Raw genomic sequence first — 13,809 nt, 5'->3', positions numbered from 1 at the left:
CTATGGCCTGGGTCACAGAGGTTACTGCCTGTGTTCTTCTCTAGGATTTTGATGGTTTCCTGTCTCACATTCAGGTCTTTCATCCATTTTGAATTTGTTTTTGTGTCTGGTGTAAGGTGGTCCAGTTTCATTCTTCTGCACGTGGCTTTCCTTTTTCCACTGGATATTCCTTCCTGCTTTGTCAGAGATTGGTTGACCATGTAGTTGAAGGTCCATTTCTGGGCTCCCTATTCTGTTCCATCAATCTGTGTGTGTTTTTGTGCCAGTACCATACTGTCTTGATGATTACAGCTTTGTAATAGAGTTTGAAGTCTGGAATTGTGACGTCTCCAGCTTTTTCTTTTTCAACATTACTTTGGCTGTTCGGGGTCTTTTCTGGTTCCATAAAAATTTTAGAATTGTTTGTTCTAGCTCTGAAAAATGCTGGTGTTATTTTGATAAGGATTGCATTGAATGTGTAGATTGCTTTGGGTAGTATAGACATTTTAACAATATTTGTTCTTCTAATCCATGAGCATGGAATGTTTTCCCATTTCTTTTGGGTTTCTTTCATAAGTGTTCTCTAGTTTTCCAAGTACAGATCTTTTGCCCCTTTGGTTAGGTTTAGATATCTTATGATTTTTGGTACAATTGTACATGGGATTGATTCATTGATTTCTCTTTTTGCTGCTTTGTTATTGGTGTATAGAAATGCCACAGATTTTTGTACATTGATTTTATATCCTGTGACTTTGCTGAATTCATGTATCCAATCTAGCAATTTTTTGGTGAGTCTTTCAGGTTTTCTATATAAAGTATCATGTCATCTGTGAAGAGTGAAAATTTGATTTCTTCCCTGCCATTTTGGGTACCAGTTATTTCTTTTTGTTGTCTGATTGCTGAGCCTATAAAGGGAAGCATAAGTGTATTTACAGTGGTTGCTTCTCAGTGCGGAGACTATCAGTGGTTTGTATTCTACTTCGTTGTCTTGTTGTATTTTCCAGAATACATTGAAATAATGTAATTCATTGCTATTTTAAATACCACTCAAAAGTAAAATAAACATTGGGGAAACTCAAACTAGAGAGCATCTGCAGGAGATAATAAAGAAAAACATTTGCAAGGGACAAAATACACTAAGAACTATGTTCCCAGCCTGCGTACTGAACCTCAGTGTGGAAGATACAGGGAAGAAAGAGTGTGCTCCTTAATCCCGTGTCAGCTCTTCCTATAAATAAATACTACATAAAATACTATATAAGTTTATAAGTACTATATCTGCCAGTATTTCATATTAAAATGAAAGACTTCAAGTGTCCAGTGGATAAAGTTAACCCTGAAAATATTATTTTTAATGTTTTCAAAGGCTGAGGACTATCAGGAAGGGAGATTTCTACTTGGGGACCACTCTTTTTTTTTTTTTCTCCTCTTCACATTTCCTCTTGGTTTATTCATAGGTCGAGCAATACCATAATGTCATTTTCCATGGCCCAGAAGGAAGCTTGCAAGACTACATAGCACATCAGCTTGCTCTCTGCATGAAGGTAGCCACTACCGGTGTACCGTCTCCTTTTCTCAGAAAATTTTGAAAGCATGTAGAACTAATCCCTGATTTCTTATCACAGCACAGACAGACAGCTGCAGGATTCACGTGTGATATAGTGAGAGCCGAAGTGGATGCTGGTTTCTCCAAGGAACAGCTAGGAGACCTGTTCATCAGTAGTGGTAAGACCATCCCAGGAAACTGAATTTCGTAACCGAAGGGCATGATCTTCAGTGATGCCCTTAAAAGGAAATAAGCTTTCTTTCTGGAGGGTAAATTTAACATGACTTTTTAAGAATTTAACACCCCAGGGATGAAAATGGGACCTAGCTGAACACTTGCAAAAAGAGTATTTTCGTGTATCTGTCATTGCATTTATTGTTCATCCTGTGTTCCCGCCCCCCCATCTTTATTTGACAGAGGTCACAAGCAGGCAGAGAGGCAGGCAGAGGTGGGGGGAAGGTGGATCCCCACAGAGCAGAGAGCCTGATGCAGGGCTCAATCCCAGGACCCTGAGATCATGACCTGAGCAGAAGGCAGAGGCTTAACCCACTAAGCCACCCAGGCGCCCTGTCCCCTCCCCCCCATCTTTTGCTTGTAACTTTCGTACTATGTAACTGGCACCAGAGGGATACTAAGGGAGCACGTGTTGGGAGTCGCCAGCCATCCTAGCAGGACTAAGTATTCTGTCACTGACGCTGTTTAGAATTGCATGATGATCGGGGTGCCTGGGAGGCTCAGTGGGTTAAGCCGCTGCCTTCAGCTCAGTTCATGATCTCGGGGTCCTGGGATCAAGCCCTGCATCGGGCTCTCTGCTCGGCAGGAAGCCTGCTTCCCTCTCATTCTCTCTGCCTGCCTCTTTGCCTATTTGTGATCTCTATCAAATAAATAAATAAAATCTTTAAAAAAAATTGCATGATGATCATAAAGAGTAGATAGATTTTTAGTGAAGTATTTATAAATTCGATACAACCAAAGTACCCCTTCTTAAAAAACCTGACATGAACTTCCTCCACCTAACCCTTGGTGCATCATTGAGTGGCACTGTGCTAAACACGTTGCACACATTAACGAACTCCTATAATCTCTACTACAGCCCTGTGCAGGTAGGTGTCATGTCTGTTCCAATATGGGGAAGCTGGCACAGGGAGGCTCAGTATCTTGCCAGAACAAAGAGTGGAAGAATCAGGTTTAGTTTGTTTATTAATATAGCTTTTTTTTTTTTTTTAAAAGATTGTGTTTGTTTATTTGACAGGAAGAGACAGCGAGAGAGGGAACACAAGCAGGGGGAGTGGGATAGAGAGAAGCAGGCTTCCTGCTGAGCAGGGACCCCCCCCCCCCCCGATGCGGGGCTCAATCCCAGGACCCTGGGATGATGACCTAAGCAGAAGGCTGATGCTTAATGACTGAGCCACCCAGGGGCCCCAATACAGCTTTCTCATGAATTTTCTATCTCAAGCTTCCAAGGTTACCATACCAAGTTTCACCACAGGGGGCGTTAGCATGCCCTGCCCAGCACAGCATACTAGCCACTCCCACACAGAACTGAAAGGGACCAGACTCCAGTTTCCAAGCGCCCAAAGCCACAGAGACCCCTGGAGAGAGAGTGCAGGGGACGCAGAGTTGGAAGATCAGTGACAGATGAAACACAAGTGCCCGTCTTCGAGGTGTTTCTCATCTTTGCAGCCACCATCAAGGGAGATACCTCATAGCTATGTCAGCCTCAGGAAGAAGTGCGTGCCAGCCGATTTTAAGTCAAGAAATAAAGTCAAGAAGCAGGTCTGGGGAGGGATTGAGGGTTCCACAGACCTAGATGCACATTTTTTTAAGACTTTATTTATGACAGAGATCACAAGTAGGCAGAGAGGCAGGCGGGGGGGTGGGCGGGTAGCAGGCTCCCCGCTGAGCAGAGAGCCTGATGCGGGGCTCGATCCCAGGACCCTGAGATCATGACCTGAGCCGAAGGCAGAGGCTTAACCCACTGAGCCACCCAGGTGCCCCTAGACGCACATTTTAAGGACAGGAAGATCCCACCAGAATCTGAATGTTACTATGGCGCATGGGTCAGCCTTTGTTCAGAAACTAGTGGAAGTCAGCGGCAGAAAGCTGTTTTCTCTGCAGCTGTTACTAATAATCACTAACATTTATTTAGCTCTGACTCTGGTAGGCCCTATTGTAAACACCCTGATTTATAAACATGAAAACATGTGAAACAGAAGGTTGGAGCACCCTGACCAAAGAATGCCCAGCAAGGACATAGTCCAGCGGGACTCAGACTGCTACCGAGCCTGCCCTACACCACTGCCGGCCACAGCCCCTTAGAAACTCGCCCGCGCCGACATTTCTGTATCCCCACAGGGCCACTACATTTTTTCCAGCTTTCAGTCTTGTTTCATCTCAAATAAGAAGCTGAACTATTTTGTTCTCACTCTGTCAGAGCAGATAGCAATTAATAGACTGAATTCTGCTCTCCACTCTAAGCTTAGAGAGCTAAGAAACCAGTGACTCAGGTCGGAAAGGATGCAGATGTGACCAGCACAGCATTTCTAAACTTGGGGGTGAGGGGTGTAGCATAAGAGTTCCTCTTCCGGGACGCCTGGGTGGCTCAGTTAGTTAAGCGGCTGCCTTCGGCTCAGGTCATGATCCCAGCATCCTGGGATCGAGTCCCACATCGGGCTCCTTGCTCAGCAGGGAGCCTGCTTCTCCCTCTGCCTCTGCCTGCCCTCGCTCGCTCTCTCTCCCTCTCTCTCTCTCTGACAAATAAATAAAATATTTAAAAAAAAAAAAAAAGAGTTCCTCTTCCTATTTCCCAGTTTGGTGAGTGGCACAAGTCTCTCGGCCTCTCCCACTTGAAACTCTGGTCTTGTCAGCAGGCTAGACAACCTGAATGTCTAGAGTGCAAACAGGCCGCATTAAAGGGTGAGGTGGGGAGTGGGGGGGCCCTATCTCTATCTACCGGAGGACGGCAGCTCTCTACTGTGGCAGCTAGCTGCTGATGACAGTGAGATCCAGTGTGACTTTTGTGACTCTTGTGACTTTTAAGACGTCAGAAATCCTGGGGCGCCTGGGTGGCTCAGTCATTAAGCATCTACCTTCTGCTCAGGTCGTGATCTCAGGGTCCTGGGATTGAGCCCCACATTGGATACCCTGCTCAGCAGGGCCTGCTTCTCTCTCCCTCTCCCACTCCCCCTGCTTGTGTTCCCTCTCTAGCTGTTTCTCTCTCTGCCAAATAAGTAAAATCTTTAAAAACAAGCAAAAAAAGTCAGGAATCCATTTTTATGTGAAAATGTAGGATTTTCTTCTTTCAATGTTGTCAGTTATTTCGATTTTTAAAGCCAGATGAGGACTGGATAGAACTCCCAGATCCTCTCATTCATGGACGCCTCATCTTTGTCCCACGTAGTCCGTAGTCATGTCCTGCCAGATGGGTCCCAGCATGCCTTTTTCATCCATCCCATGGGTACCATCCTACCTTGTGCCCCCTTTCCTATGTCTCATCTACTTTCCTGTGAATGGTTGCTGTGCCTACTGCTTCTCCTGCTCAGACATCTTTCACAGGCAGTCAGACCCTTAGTTAAAAGCTGTGATTCCAGCCCCACACATTCCTCTATCACCCATGCAAGGCCTTCCATTAAAGGACATTGATCCACCTGATGGGCTTATCTGACCCTTTATGTTTTAACTTGAGATATTATTGAGATATACTATTGTGTGAGTTTAAGGTTTACAACATGTTGATTTGATACACTTCTTTATTGCAAAATAATTACTATACCATGAGCTAGTACCTCTATTACCTCACACAATTAAAATTTCTCTTGTGCTGAGAATATTTATGATCTACTTTCTTAGAAACTTTCAAGTAATAACACAATATTGCTAACTATAGTCACCCTGCAGGACCTAAGATCCCCAGAACTTACTCATCTTATAACTGAAATTGTGTATCCTTTGATATCTCCCCATTTCCCTCACCCATGCCCCAAGTCGCTGCCAACCACCATTTTACTCTGTTTCCATAAGCTTGGCTTTTTTAGATTCCACATATAAGTGATATCATACAGTATTTGTCTTTCTCTGTCTGACTTAATTCTCTTAGTGTAATGCCCTCAAGGTGCACCGTGTTGTTGAGAATGACAGGATTTCCTTCTTTTCCCTGAGTGAAAAACATTCCATTCATCTGTTGACAGACACTTAGGTTCTTTCCGTCTGTTGGCTATTGTGAGTAATGATGCAGTGAACATGGGAGTGCAGATTACTCTTGGAGATCCTGGTTTCGTTTCCCTTGGATATATACCCAGAAGTGGGATTGCTGGAAAATCTGACATTTGGAGTTTTTTGAGGAACCTCCATACTATCTTCCATAGAATGGAAATGTGCCAATTTATATTCCCGCCATTAGTGCTCTAGGGTTTCCTTTCCTCCTCAGTCTTACCAGAACTTGTTATCTATTGCCTTTCTGATGATAACCATTCTGACCCGTGTGAGGTGATATCCTATTGTGGTTTTGTTTTATATTTCCCTGATCATTAGTGATGTCATGTATCTTTTCATGGACTTGTTGGCCATCTATATGTCTACTTTGGAATTTCTGACCCTTTTAAAATAGATGTCTGTGCTCCAACAGAATATGCTATTTCTTCCTTACATGTCCTTTTCTTTTCTACTCTCTGAGTCTTAGTTCATGCTACAGCTCTCCTCAAGAATGCTAGAGTAAATACACAATGCCCCTCCCCCCCCACATATGCTGTGACTACCAACCTCGCAGGTACTTTGCAGAATATTATGTTGCACAGTACTGAATAAAAGAGATGTGGTTTTTGACCTTCTGGAAATGACAGGAAAAGCCCCTGTTAAAATTCTCTAAGGACACCTCAAGTGAAGGCTTCTCTGATCCCTCCAGATAGGACTTCTCCCTCTGGTGAACATCAGTAGATTTTATTGATAACTGTGCCCCACCTAACTATAGGTCAAGGCAGTGAGGGTATTATTTGAGCTTTGGCCTTGGCCCACACACACACTGTGAGCTCCTTGAAGCCTGGTACTGTACCTTACTCTTCTATTTTTCTGGGTACACTTAAAGCTCATAATTATTGGCTGATGAGTGGGTGAGTCTCCTGATAGAGGAAATAGACAGGCAAAGACAAAGGGAATGCTTGTCATATGTCCTCTTCAGGTGTCCGCAGAAAGAGCCTGCTCAGTGTGCATGCAGGAGGACGTAAGAGGAGAGGGTGCAAAACTTGACAGTGGAGTAGGTGATGATAGGGCATAAAGATAGAATGATCTGGAGTTTAAAAATGAAGTTTTTGAACAGACTGAAGCAAAAAAAAAAAAGTCTCCATTTTAACCATCCTCGTTATGTAAGAAGTGGTCAACACCTTTAAATGGGACAAGATTTTATTCTCTCTTCAGCTCAGTAACTTATAATTACCTTTTTTCTCTTTTTAATAATAAAGGTAAGGCACAAATGCACGTTTGTCTGCTAAGGCCTTTTTTTTTTTAAAAGATTTTATTTATTTATTTATTTAGAGAAAGCATGAGTGAGGGGGAGGGGCAGAGGGGGAGGGAGAAGCAGGCTTCCCACTGAGCAGGGAGCCCTACTGGGGGCTTGATCCCAAGACCCCGGGATCATGACCTGAGCCAAAGGCAGATGCTTAACCAACTGAGCCACCCAGGCCCCCTCATCTGCTGAGACCTTGAATGTGGTGGCCCAAGGTGGGCCCCTGAGCATTGTCATACATTCCTCAGTTTGCCTTGTTCTCTGTGCCACGTCAGCCCAGAATTCTGCTGAATCTGGTCCCTGCATCTCATCTCGGCCTCCCCTGCTATTGCCCTCCACCTGTCATTTCTTGCTCAAGGGACTGTGGAGGTCTCGTCTCTGACCCTTCTTATTTCCTCTGGTCAGCCTCTCACAAGCCTCTGCAGCTCTCACAGGGTTCATTCTACAGTTTAAAGCTGCGCTTGTCATTTCCCTGCTGTTATACTCGAGTGGCTGTGGGACAAACACTATGGTTCTCTGATCATATGTGGAGAAGCTTAGAGTCTGGCCCCTGATCTTCCCTTGCTGCTGTCTGTCCTCATCTCCTAAAATTCTGTGCATTGTGCCCATCGTTTTCTCCCTAGGACCCACTGCTATTGACTGGAGACGAGCGGAAAGATCGCGGAGACAGTGCACGTTCTATAGAGTAGGTGGGGCCCCAGGGTTTTGAGCAGGGCAGGGTCCCCTCCTGGGAGCCAATGGGAGGAGTCATTGATGGGTGTGGTGTCACTTCTTTTGTAGTGCAGAAGGCGCGGAACAGGGAATGTTCTTTTGGTCAAGAGGTGATAGGAAAGGGCAGAGAGTAGAGGAAGCAAAGGTTTGGACGAGGGAAAGTATGTTCCTAGGCTCTTCCACTGCAGTTTTTAGAATAATGTTGGAATAGGAATTACTTGTCAGTTCTTCTCTTGCGTTTTTACCAAGAAATTAAATTGATCAAATTATATTAGTATAATTGAGGAATACACTGATTTGTAAGGAATACATTTATTTCCTGATTTTAACCTATTTGCTTCACAGGAAGATATTTAAACTACTTGGAAGAGGCTGGGCGAGGATGCTGAACTGTAAGCTTCAACTATGCGCGCACATAGATCACCTCATGGGCTTCTCTCTATGACTGCGGAAGAAAGCCGGCAGAGAGAGTCACAGAGAATGAACAAAAGAAATACGTGAGCAGAGTATCTAAGAAGGAAGAGTAGCAAATGTATTTTAAATTACTAGGTTTAAGGGGCATCTGGGTAGCACAGTCGGTTAAACATCTGTTTCTTGATTTTGGCTCAGATCGTGATCACAGGGTTGTGAGACAGGGGCCCCTGCTTATGGCTCTGCGCTGGCGGGGAGCCTGCTTAAGATTCTCTGTCTCCCTCTCCTTCTGCCCCCCCCCCCACACTCTCTATTGTGCGCTTGCTCTCTCTCTCTCTCCCTCCCCCCAAAAAAGAATCTAAAGCTTATATGGAGACTAAAATAAAAAGGTTCCCATGAAGAAAAGAATGTAGAACAAAAGAACACTTTAAAAAAAAATTACCAAGGGTTATTTTGTGTTTATTTTAAAATAGTGTCTTCCTAAAATAAAATTAAGAAAAATATTTTCCTTTTCATACCGCCTTTTGTGAGAGGTAATCACAGTATATGGCTCTGTTGTTTGGTGAAGGCGGTATGAAGGTGTATTAGAATTGGATCAGATTTTGTCTCAGTGTAAGGTATGTAGTTAGGTCAGCAAGACATACTTTTTTTTTTAAAGATTTTATTTATTTATTTGACAGAGATTACAAGTAGGCAGAGAGGCAGGCAGAGAGAGAGAGGAGGAAGCAGGCTCCCTGCCAAGTAGAGAGCCCGATGCAGGGCTCAATCCCAGGACCCTGGGATCATGACCTGAGCCGAAAGCAGAGGCTTTAACCCACTGAGCCACCCAGGTGCCCCAAGACAGATACTTTTTAAAAGTACATGTGACAATAAGCAGTAAAAAAAATTTGGGGGGGATACTTAGATTGGCATTTTAAAGTAACACTTTGAATCCTTGAGAGAACTTTCCTTTTTGGAAGTAATAAAGATAGAATTACCATAATAACAGTAGGAGAATATGGCAGTTGGAGTCCCCGTAACAGTTTACGTCCTTGGACCTCGCATTACTTGAGGCTTTCGGAAGGTTTGTCCCTTGCTTCTCATCCAGACTCAGGGCGTCATCCATGCACAGCCTTGTTTTAAGTGGACTGTAAAAGCCAGGCTGCTTTCTATCCCAGGGGGAAGATTATTCGGACTTGTGGTCACTTTAGACACAAAGAATTTAGGATTTAACTATAAATGTAGTAGGTTAATTATTTTTAAACCATTGACTGTTGCTCTAGAACTGAATCTCCAGAACTTTGAATACAAGGACATACAAAACTGGACTGTAGCCCTGAACCCAGCCCAGGAAGTGTCTGATTAAGATCATCAGTCTGCAGGAGAGGAGCAGGGCTGACACAGCCTATAAAGTTGGAATAAAAACAGACAAAAAGAGAAGATTCGTTTCAGAAATAGGGCTTTGAAGTATCTTAAGGCGAGGGAATCTAGATGGCTGACTTTCTGGCAACAGGTTAAAAGAAATTTCCAGCTCTCGCATGGGGTGCATAGCCTCTCTCATCTCTGTAGAACCTGAGCAGAGGCTGGTTCATCCTTCAGACTGGAAACTTCCTGCTCCTGGGCTTCGTTAGACCTGAAACTCTGCTAGATAAACTGAAGGAGACGCATGCTATTGTGCAAAAAAAACTACCTTTGGACCAACTTAGTTTAGGGTGTTGAACTTGAGTAGTTAGAGAAGTTGGTGTGACTTAGTAAATGAGGTCCTGAGACTGGCATTGTTGAAGACAAAGCTTTTCATCAGAGAAGCCCTGTCTCCCCGACCCTAGGTCAGTACCTGATGGGACACCAGGATAAACCAAGATGAGGGGGGACCCCAACCCAGCTGCTTTGAACGGCAGCCCTACCCCCTTTTTGTCTAGGGCACAGATTGTCCATTTACGGGGTGATTAATGGATGAGCCATACAGCCCTTGTTTGTGGACCTAAGAGAAAGTTACGCAGTTTCCAAAAGATCTCCGGTACTCCCCTGAACGTATTCATTTTATCACTAGCCTCGGTTCTCCCAGCCACCTGCTGGACCTCTCCGACAGGATGCCTCCTTCCTCCAATCTATGAGACCTGACACATCCCCCACGCCCACGCCCCACGTGTGCTCTTCTCATGAGCACTCAGCCTCCCCGAACCGTACAGCTTCTTCTTCAGCGGGAACACCAGAGCTGTCTCTTGACATTTCCTCTCCGCACCTCTTTCAAGACAGTCAGCCACTCAGCTCTCCTGACTCCATCTCAAACACCTTTGGTCTGTACCTTGGCCTTGGACTCTTACCTCCTGCACTCACCTCAGCAGTCAGACCCCTGCAAGTGTGTTTTCCTTTTCTATCCTCTCCAGGCATTCTTGGCACCAGAGTGAGATTTCAAAGCCGAAATCCAATCCTGTTTATCCTCCTCCTTTCAGACTTTCATGGCTTCCCAGAGCCAGTGGTTTCTCCCTCCCGACACAACATTCTGGTTCTTCCACGTGTCATCTGTGGCCACCTTCTGAGGCTGCATATCCTAAAGTCTCACCGCAGGCTGCACACAAGATGCCAGTGGCCCAGCCCAGCCCAGCGAAGTCAGAACATCTAGGGACGCATCCCGGGATGGTTCCCTGCAGCCCAGGAGGGAGGACATGGTCGCTGCAGGGCCTCTGCCCACAGCTGCAGCTACTTGATCCCATGACACTGATGTGGCTTCACCCCAGGCTTCTAGCTAGCCCTGACCGGAGCTTTTTTATCAGCTTTGAGCTCACCGTCCTGCACTCTTGTGTCTATTCTGACCTTGACCCGATGGCTTAGTCTCTTCCCTGTTTTCATTCTCTGCTAATGAAAGTCTTCTCCTGACTACCTAGGAAGATGCTATTCCTTGAGAAAGATGCATTTTAAAATGCCATCCCCCCAGTTAGAACCAGTCCCCTCTGGTATGCCACAGCACTTAGCCTAGGGCATACAGCAAGGGGGCAATGGATGAACAGTTGTGGAAATGCAGATACGCGTTCCTATGGAGAGTCTGGCTGGAGCCGCGGCTTCAGGCCACTGAAGCTAGCTGTACCCTCGACACAAAATCCAGGAAAGATGGAAGCCTTTAGTCCTTGGTGATAGGAAAGCAGATCCTTGTGCCATTCAGCCTGCTCTGGTTTTTATCACCACGTAGAAAAGGTTTGATGGTTTATCATTGTTGAAATGAACTGTAGATTTATCATACTTCCACAATCAGTTTCTGAAAGAACATGTGAATGCGGAGAAGCACTTTGTACTGAATAGCTGTGTTGAAGGAGATTGAGCACAAGCGGATGCTGGTTAACAGCCCCCAGAAAACGACTGCGTTGAGAGGGGGCTGTTACTGTTTCTAGTGTTCTAGTTTTAAAGCTTCACAGTGTGCAGAGAAGCTATTTCAGTCTCAGAAGAGATTCATTTACAATGTTCAAGGAGTTCTTTTGAAAGTGAAAATGCATTTGTCTAGAGTAACAAGGGGAACTAGAGTATAATCTATTATAATGAATATTTGTGAAAAGTGGACTACATGAAAAAATTACTTATGTATTTTAAATTGATCTCTTTTTCTCAAGGTTAATTTGGCTAAGACTGAGGCATCTTAGAATCTTAAAAATTAAAAATTATAATTCACTGGTATGTGGGAAGTAGTAATATGTTTTAACTATACCATTAACATTGGAGTGCTTAGTAGGTGCTAAGCACTGTTTCAAGTACATTCCGTCTATGGACTTACTTGATTCCTATATATAATCACAATCTTCCATTTACTTTCTATCTTTTGTTCTGGGTCGGTAGGCAATTTAATGCCCCCTTCATAAGGAGGATCACTAAGGCAAGGTTCAGAAGTCCTGGGGTGCCTGGCTGGCTCAATCATTTGAGCATCCAACTCCTAATTTCAGCTCAGGTCATGATCTCAGGGTCCTGGGGTGGAGACTTGCACTGGGCTCCGCACTCAACATGGAGTCTGCCGGATGATTCTCTCTCCCTCCCCCATCCCCTCTCACATGAGCATGTGCACACCCACTCTCTCTCTCAAATAAATAAATAAATCTTAAAAAAAAAAAAAAATACCAAAGTCCTAGTCCTTCCTTACAACTGTCGTGAAATCCGAGTCAAACCTCTAACCTCTCCGAGGTCCATAAAATGAAAGGATGGCTCTGCTTCTCTCTGAGGTCCTAGCTTCATAATTTTATGAATATTTCCTGTAGGTGTAATTTAAACGTCACTTAAGGGTTTCTGACCTTTTTGTATTATGAAATATATATTCATAAAATACATACTACCTATATTTAGAGATCAGTGAATAATTTTAAATAAACTAACCATGTAAGTACCAAACCAGGCCAAGAAACAGATTATTCCCAGCTTCTAGAATGTGGCCATGTGCCCTCTTCACAAACCCTTCTAGAGCTAACCATTAGTCCATCTTTTGTGATAACCATTTCTTTGCTTTTCTTTATCATTTTACTACCTTTAAATCTCTTTACTACTTTTACTCCCTTGTGAATCCCTAAATTTTATATTCAGTATTGCCCATGTTTGAACTTTATGTGTTGAAATCGTATTATGTGTGTACTTTGGCGATTTGCTTCTTACTGAATTGTTTGTGACCATCCATGTTGATGCTTGTGGGCGTTTGTTCACTGTCCTCTCCAATCTATGAATATACTCCTGTGTATCTCTTCTGCTGTCAGCGGGAATCGGGGTTGATCCTAGTTGGGATCTATAGTGAAACTAGTAGTGGATCATTGTATGTGTACACTTGGAACTGTATTAACCAATGCCAGACTCTTCTCCAGAGTCCTCCTACTCCACCAGTGATTAAAGAGCATTCTGATTATGTCATGTCTTCACTAACACTTTCTATCTTCAGACTTGGATTTTTAACCAGCTCATAGAGGTTTTTGTGAAAGTTTAATCACCAAATTTTGTTTCTTTTTTTTTTATTATTTTTTTTAGTTAACATATAATGTATTATTAGCCCCAGGATACAGGTCTGTGAATCATCAGGCTTACACAACTTCACAGCACTCACCATAGCATATACCCTCCCCAGCATCCATAACCCAACCACCCTATCCCTACCCACCCCAAGCAACCTTCAGTTTGTTTTGTGAGATTGAGAGTCTTTTGTGGTTTGTTTCCCTCCCAATCCCATCTTGTTTCATTTTTTCCTTACCTACTCCCCAAACCCCCCACATTGCCTCTCAAATTCTTCATATCAGGGAGATCATATGATAATTGTCTTTCTCTGATTGACTTATTTTGCTCAGCATAATACCCTCTAGTTCTATCCACGTTGTCTCAATGGCAGGATTTCATTTCTTTTGATGGCTGCATAGTATTCCATTGTATATATAAATTTTGTTTCTGACCACAGCTTGTCTGATCCCCGTGAAACAGTCTCCCATGAATAAGAAAGTCATCATCGTCTTAGAGAATTTGGAAAAATGTTCGTTGTCTGAGTTACTGGGGGACTTTCTGGGCCCTCTGGAAAATCGCAGCACCGAAAGCCCCTGGATTTTGCAAAAAGGTAAAGGGACTGGCAAGAGCTTGCCCAAAAGGAAGGCTCTGTGGGATTCTCAGCATTCTGTTGCCCAGAGTATGAGTTGTACTTCATGTTCTTCCTTAGGCTCGTTTGACTTTGTTTGTCTCA

General features: G+C 43.9%; 1 protein-coding gene across 1 annotated transcript in view; it reads left to right on the top strand.

The window, feature by feature from the left end:
* Nucleotides 1-13,809, top strand: part of CTTNBP2 (cortactin binding protein 2) — a 148,894-nt gene that overhangs the window by 116,978 nt on the left and 18,107 nt on the right. Inside the window, exons 13-15 of the mRNA XM_080818366.1 lie at nucleotides 1,437-1,523; nucleotides 1,605-1,704; nucleotides 13,534-13,686. Coding sequence (XP_080674492.1) covers nucleotides 1,437-1,523; nucleotides 1,605-1,704; nucleotides 13,534-13,686 — 340 coding nt within the window. The remainder of the gene's footprint in view (nucleotides 1-1,436; nucleotides 1,524-1,604; nucleotides 1,705-13,533; nucleotides 13,687-13,809) is intronic.

Source organism: Martes martes, assembly GCF_963455335.1.
Source record: "Martes martes genome assembly, chromosome: 11".
NCBI lineage: Eukaryota > Metazoa > Chordata > Mammalia > Carnivora > Mustelidae > Martes > Martes martes.
The sequence above is the reverse complement of the archived record's forward strand: the minus strand, read 5'-3'. Positions and strand labels throughout refer to the sequence as shown.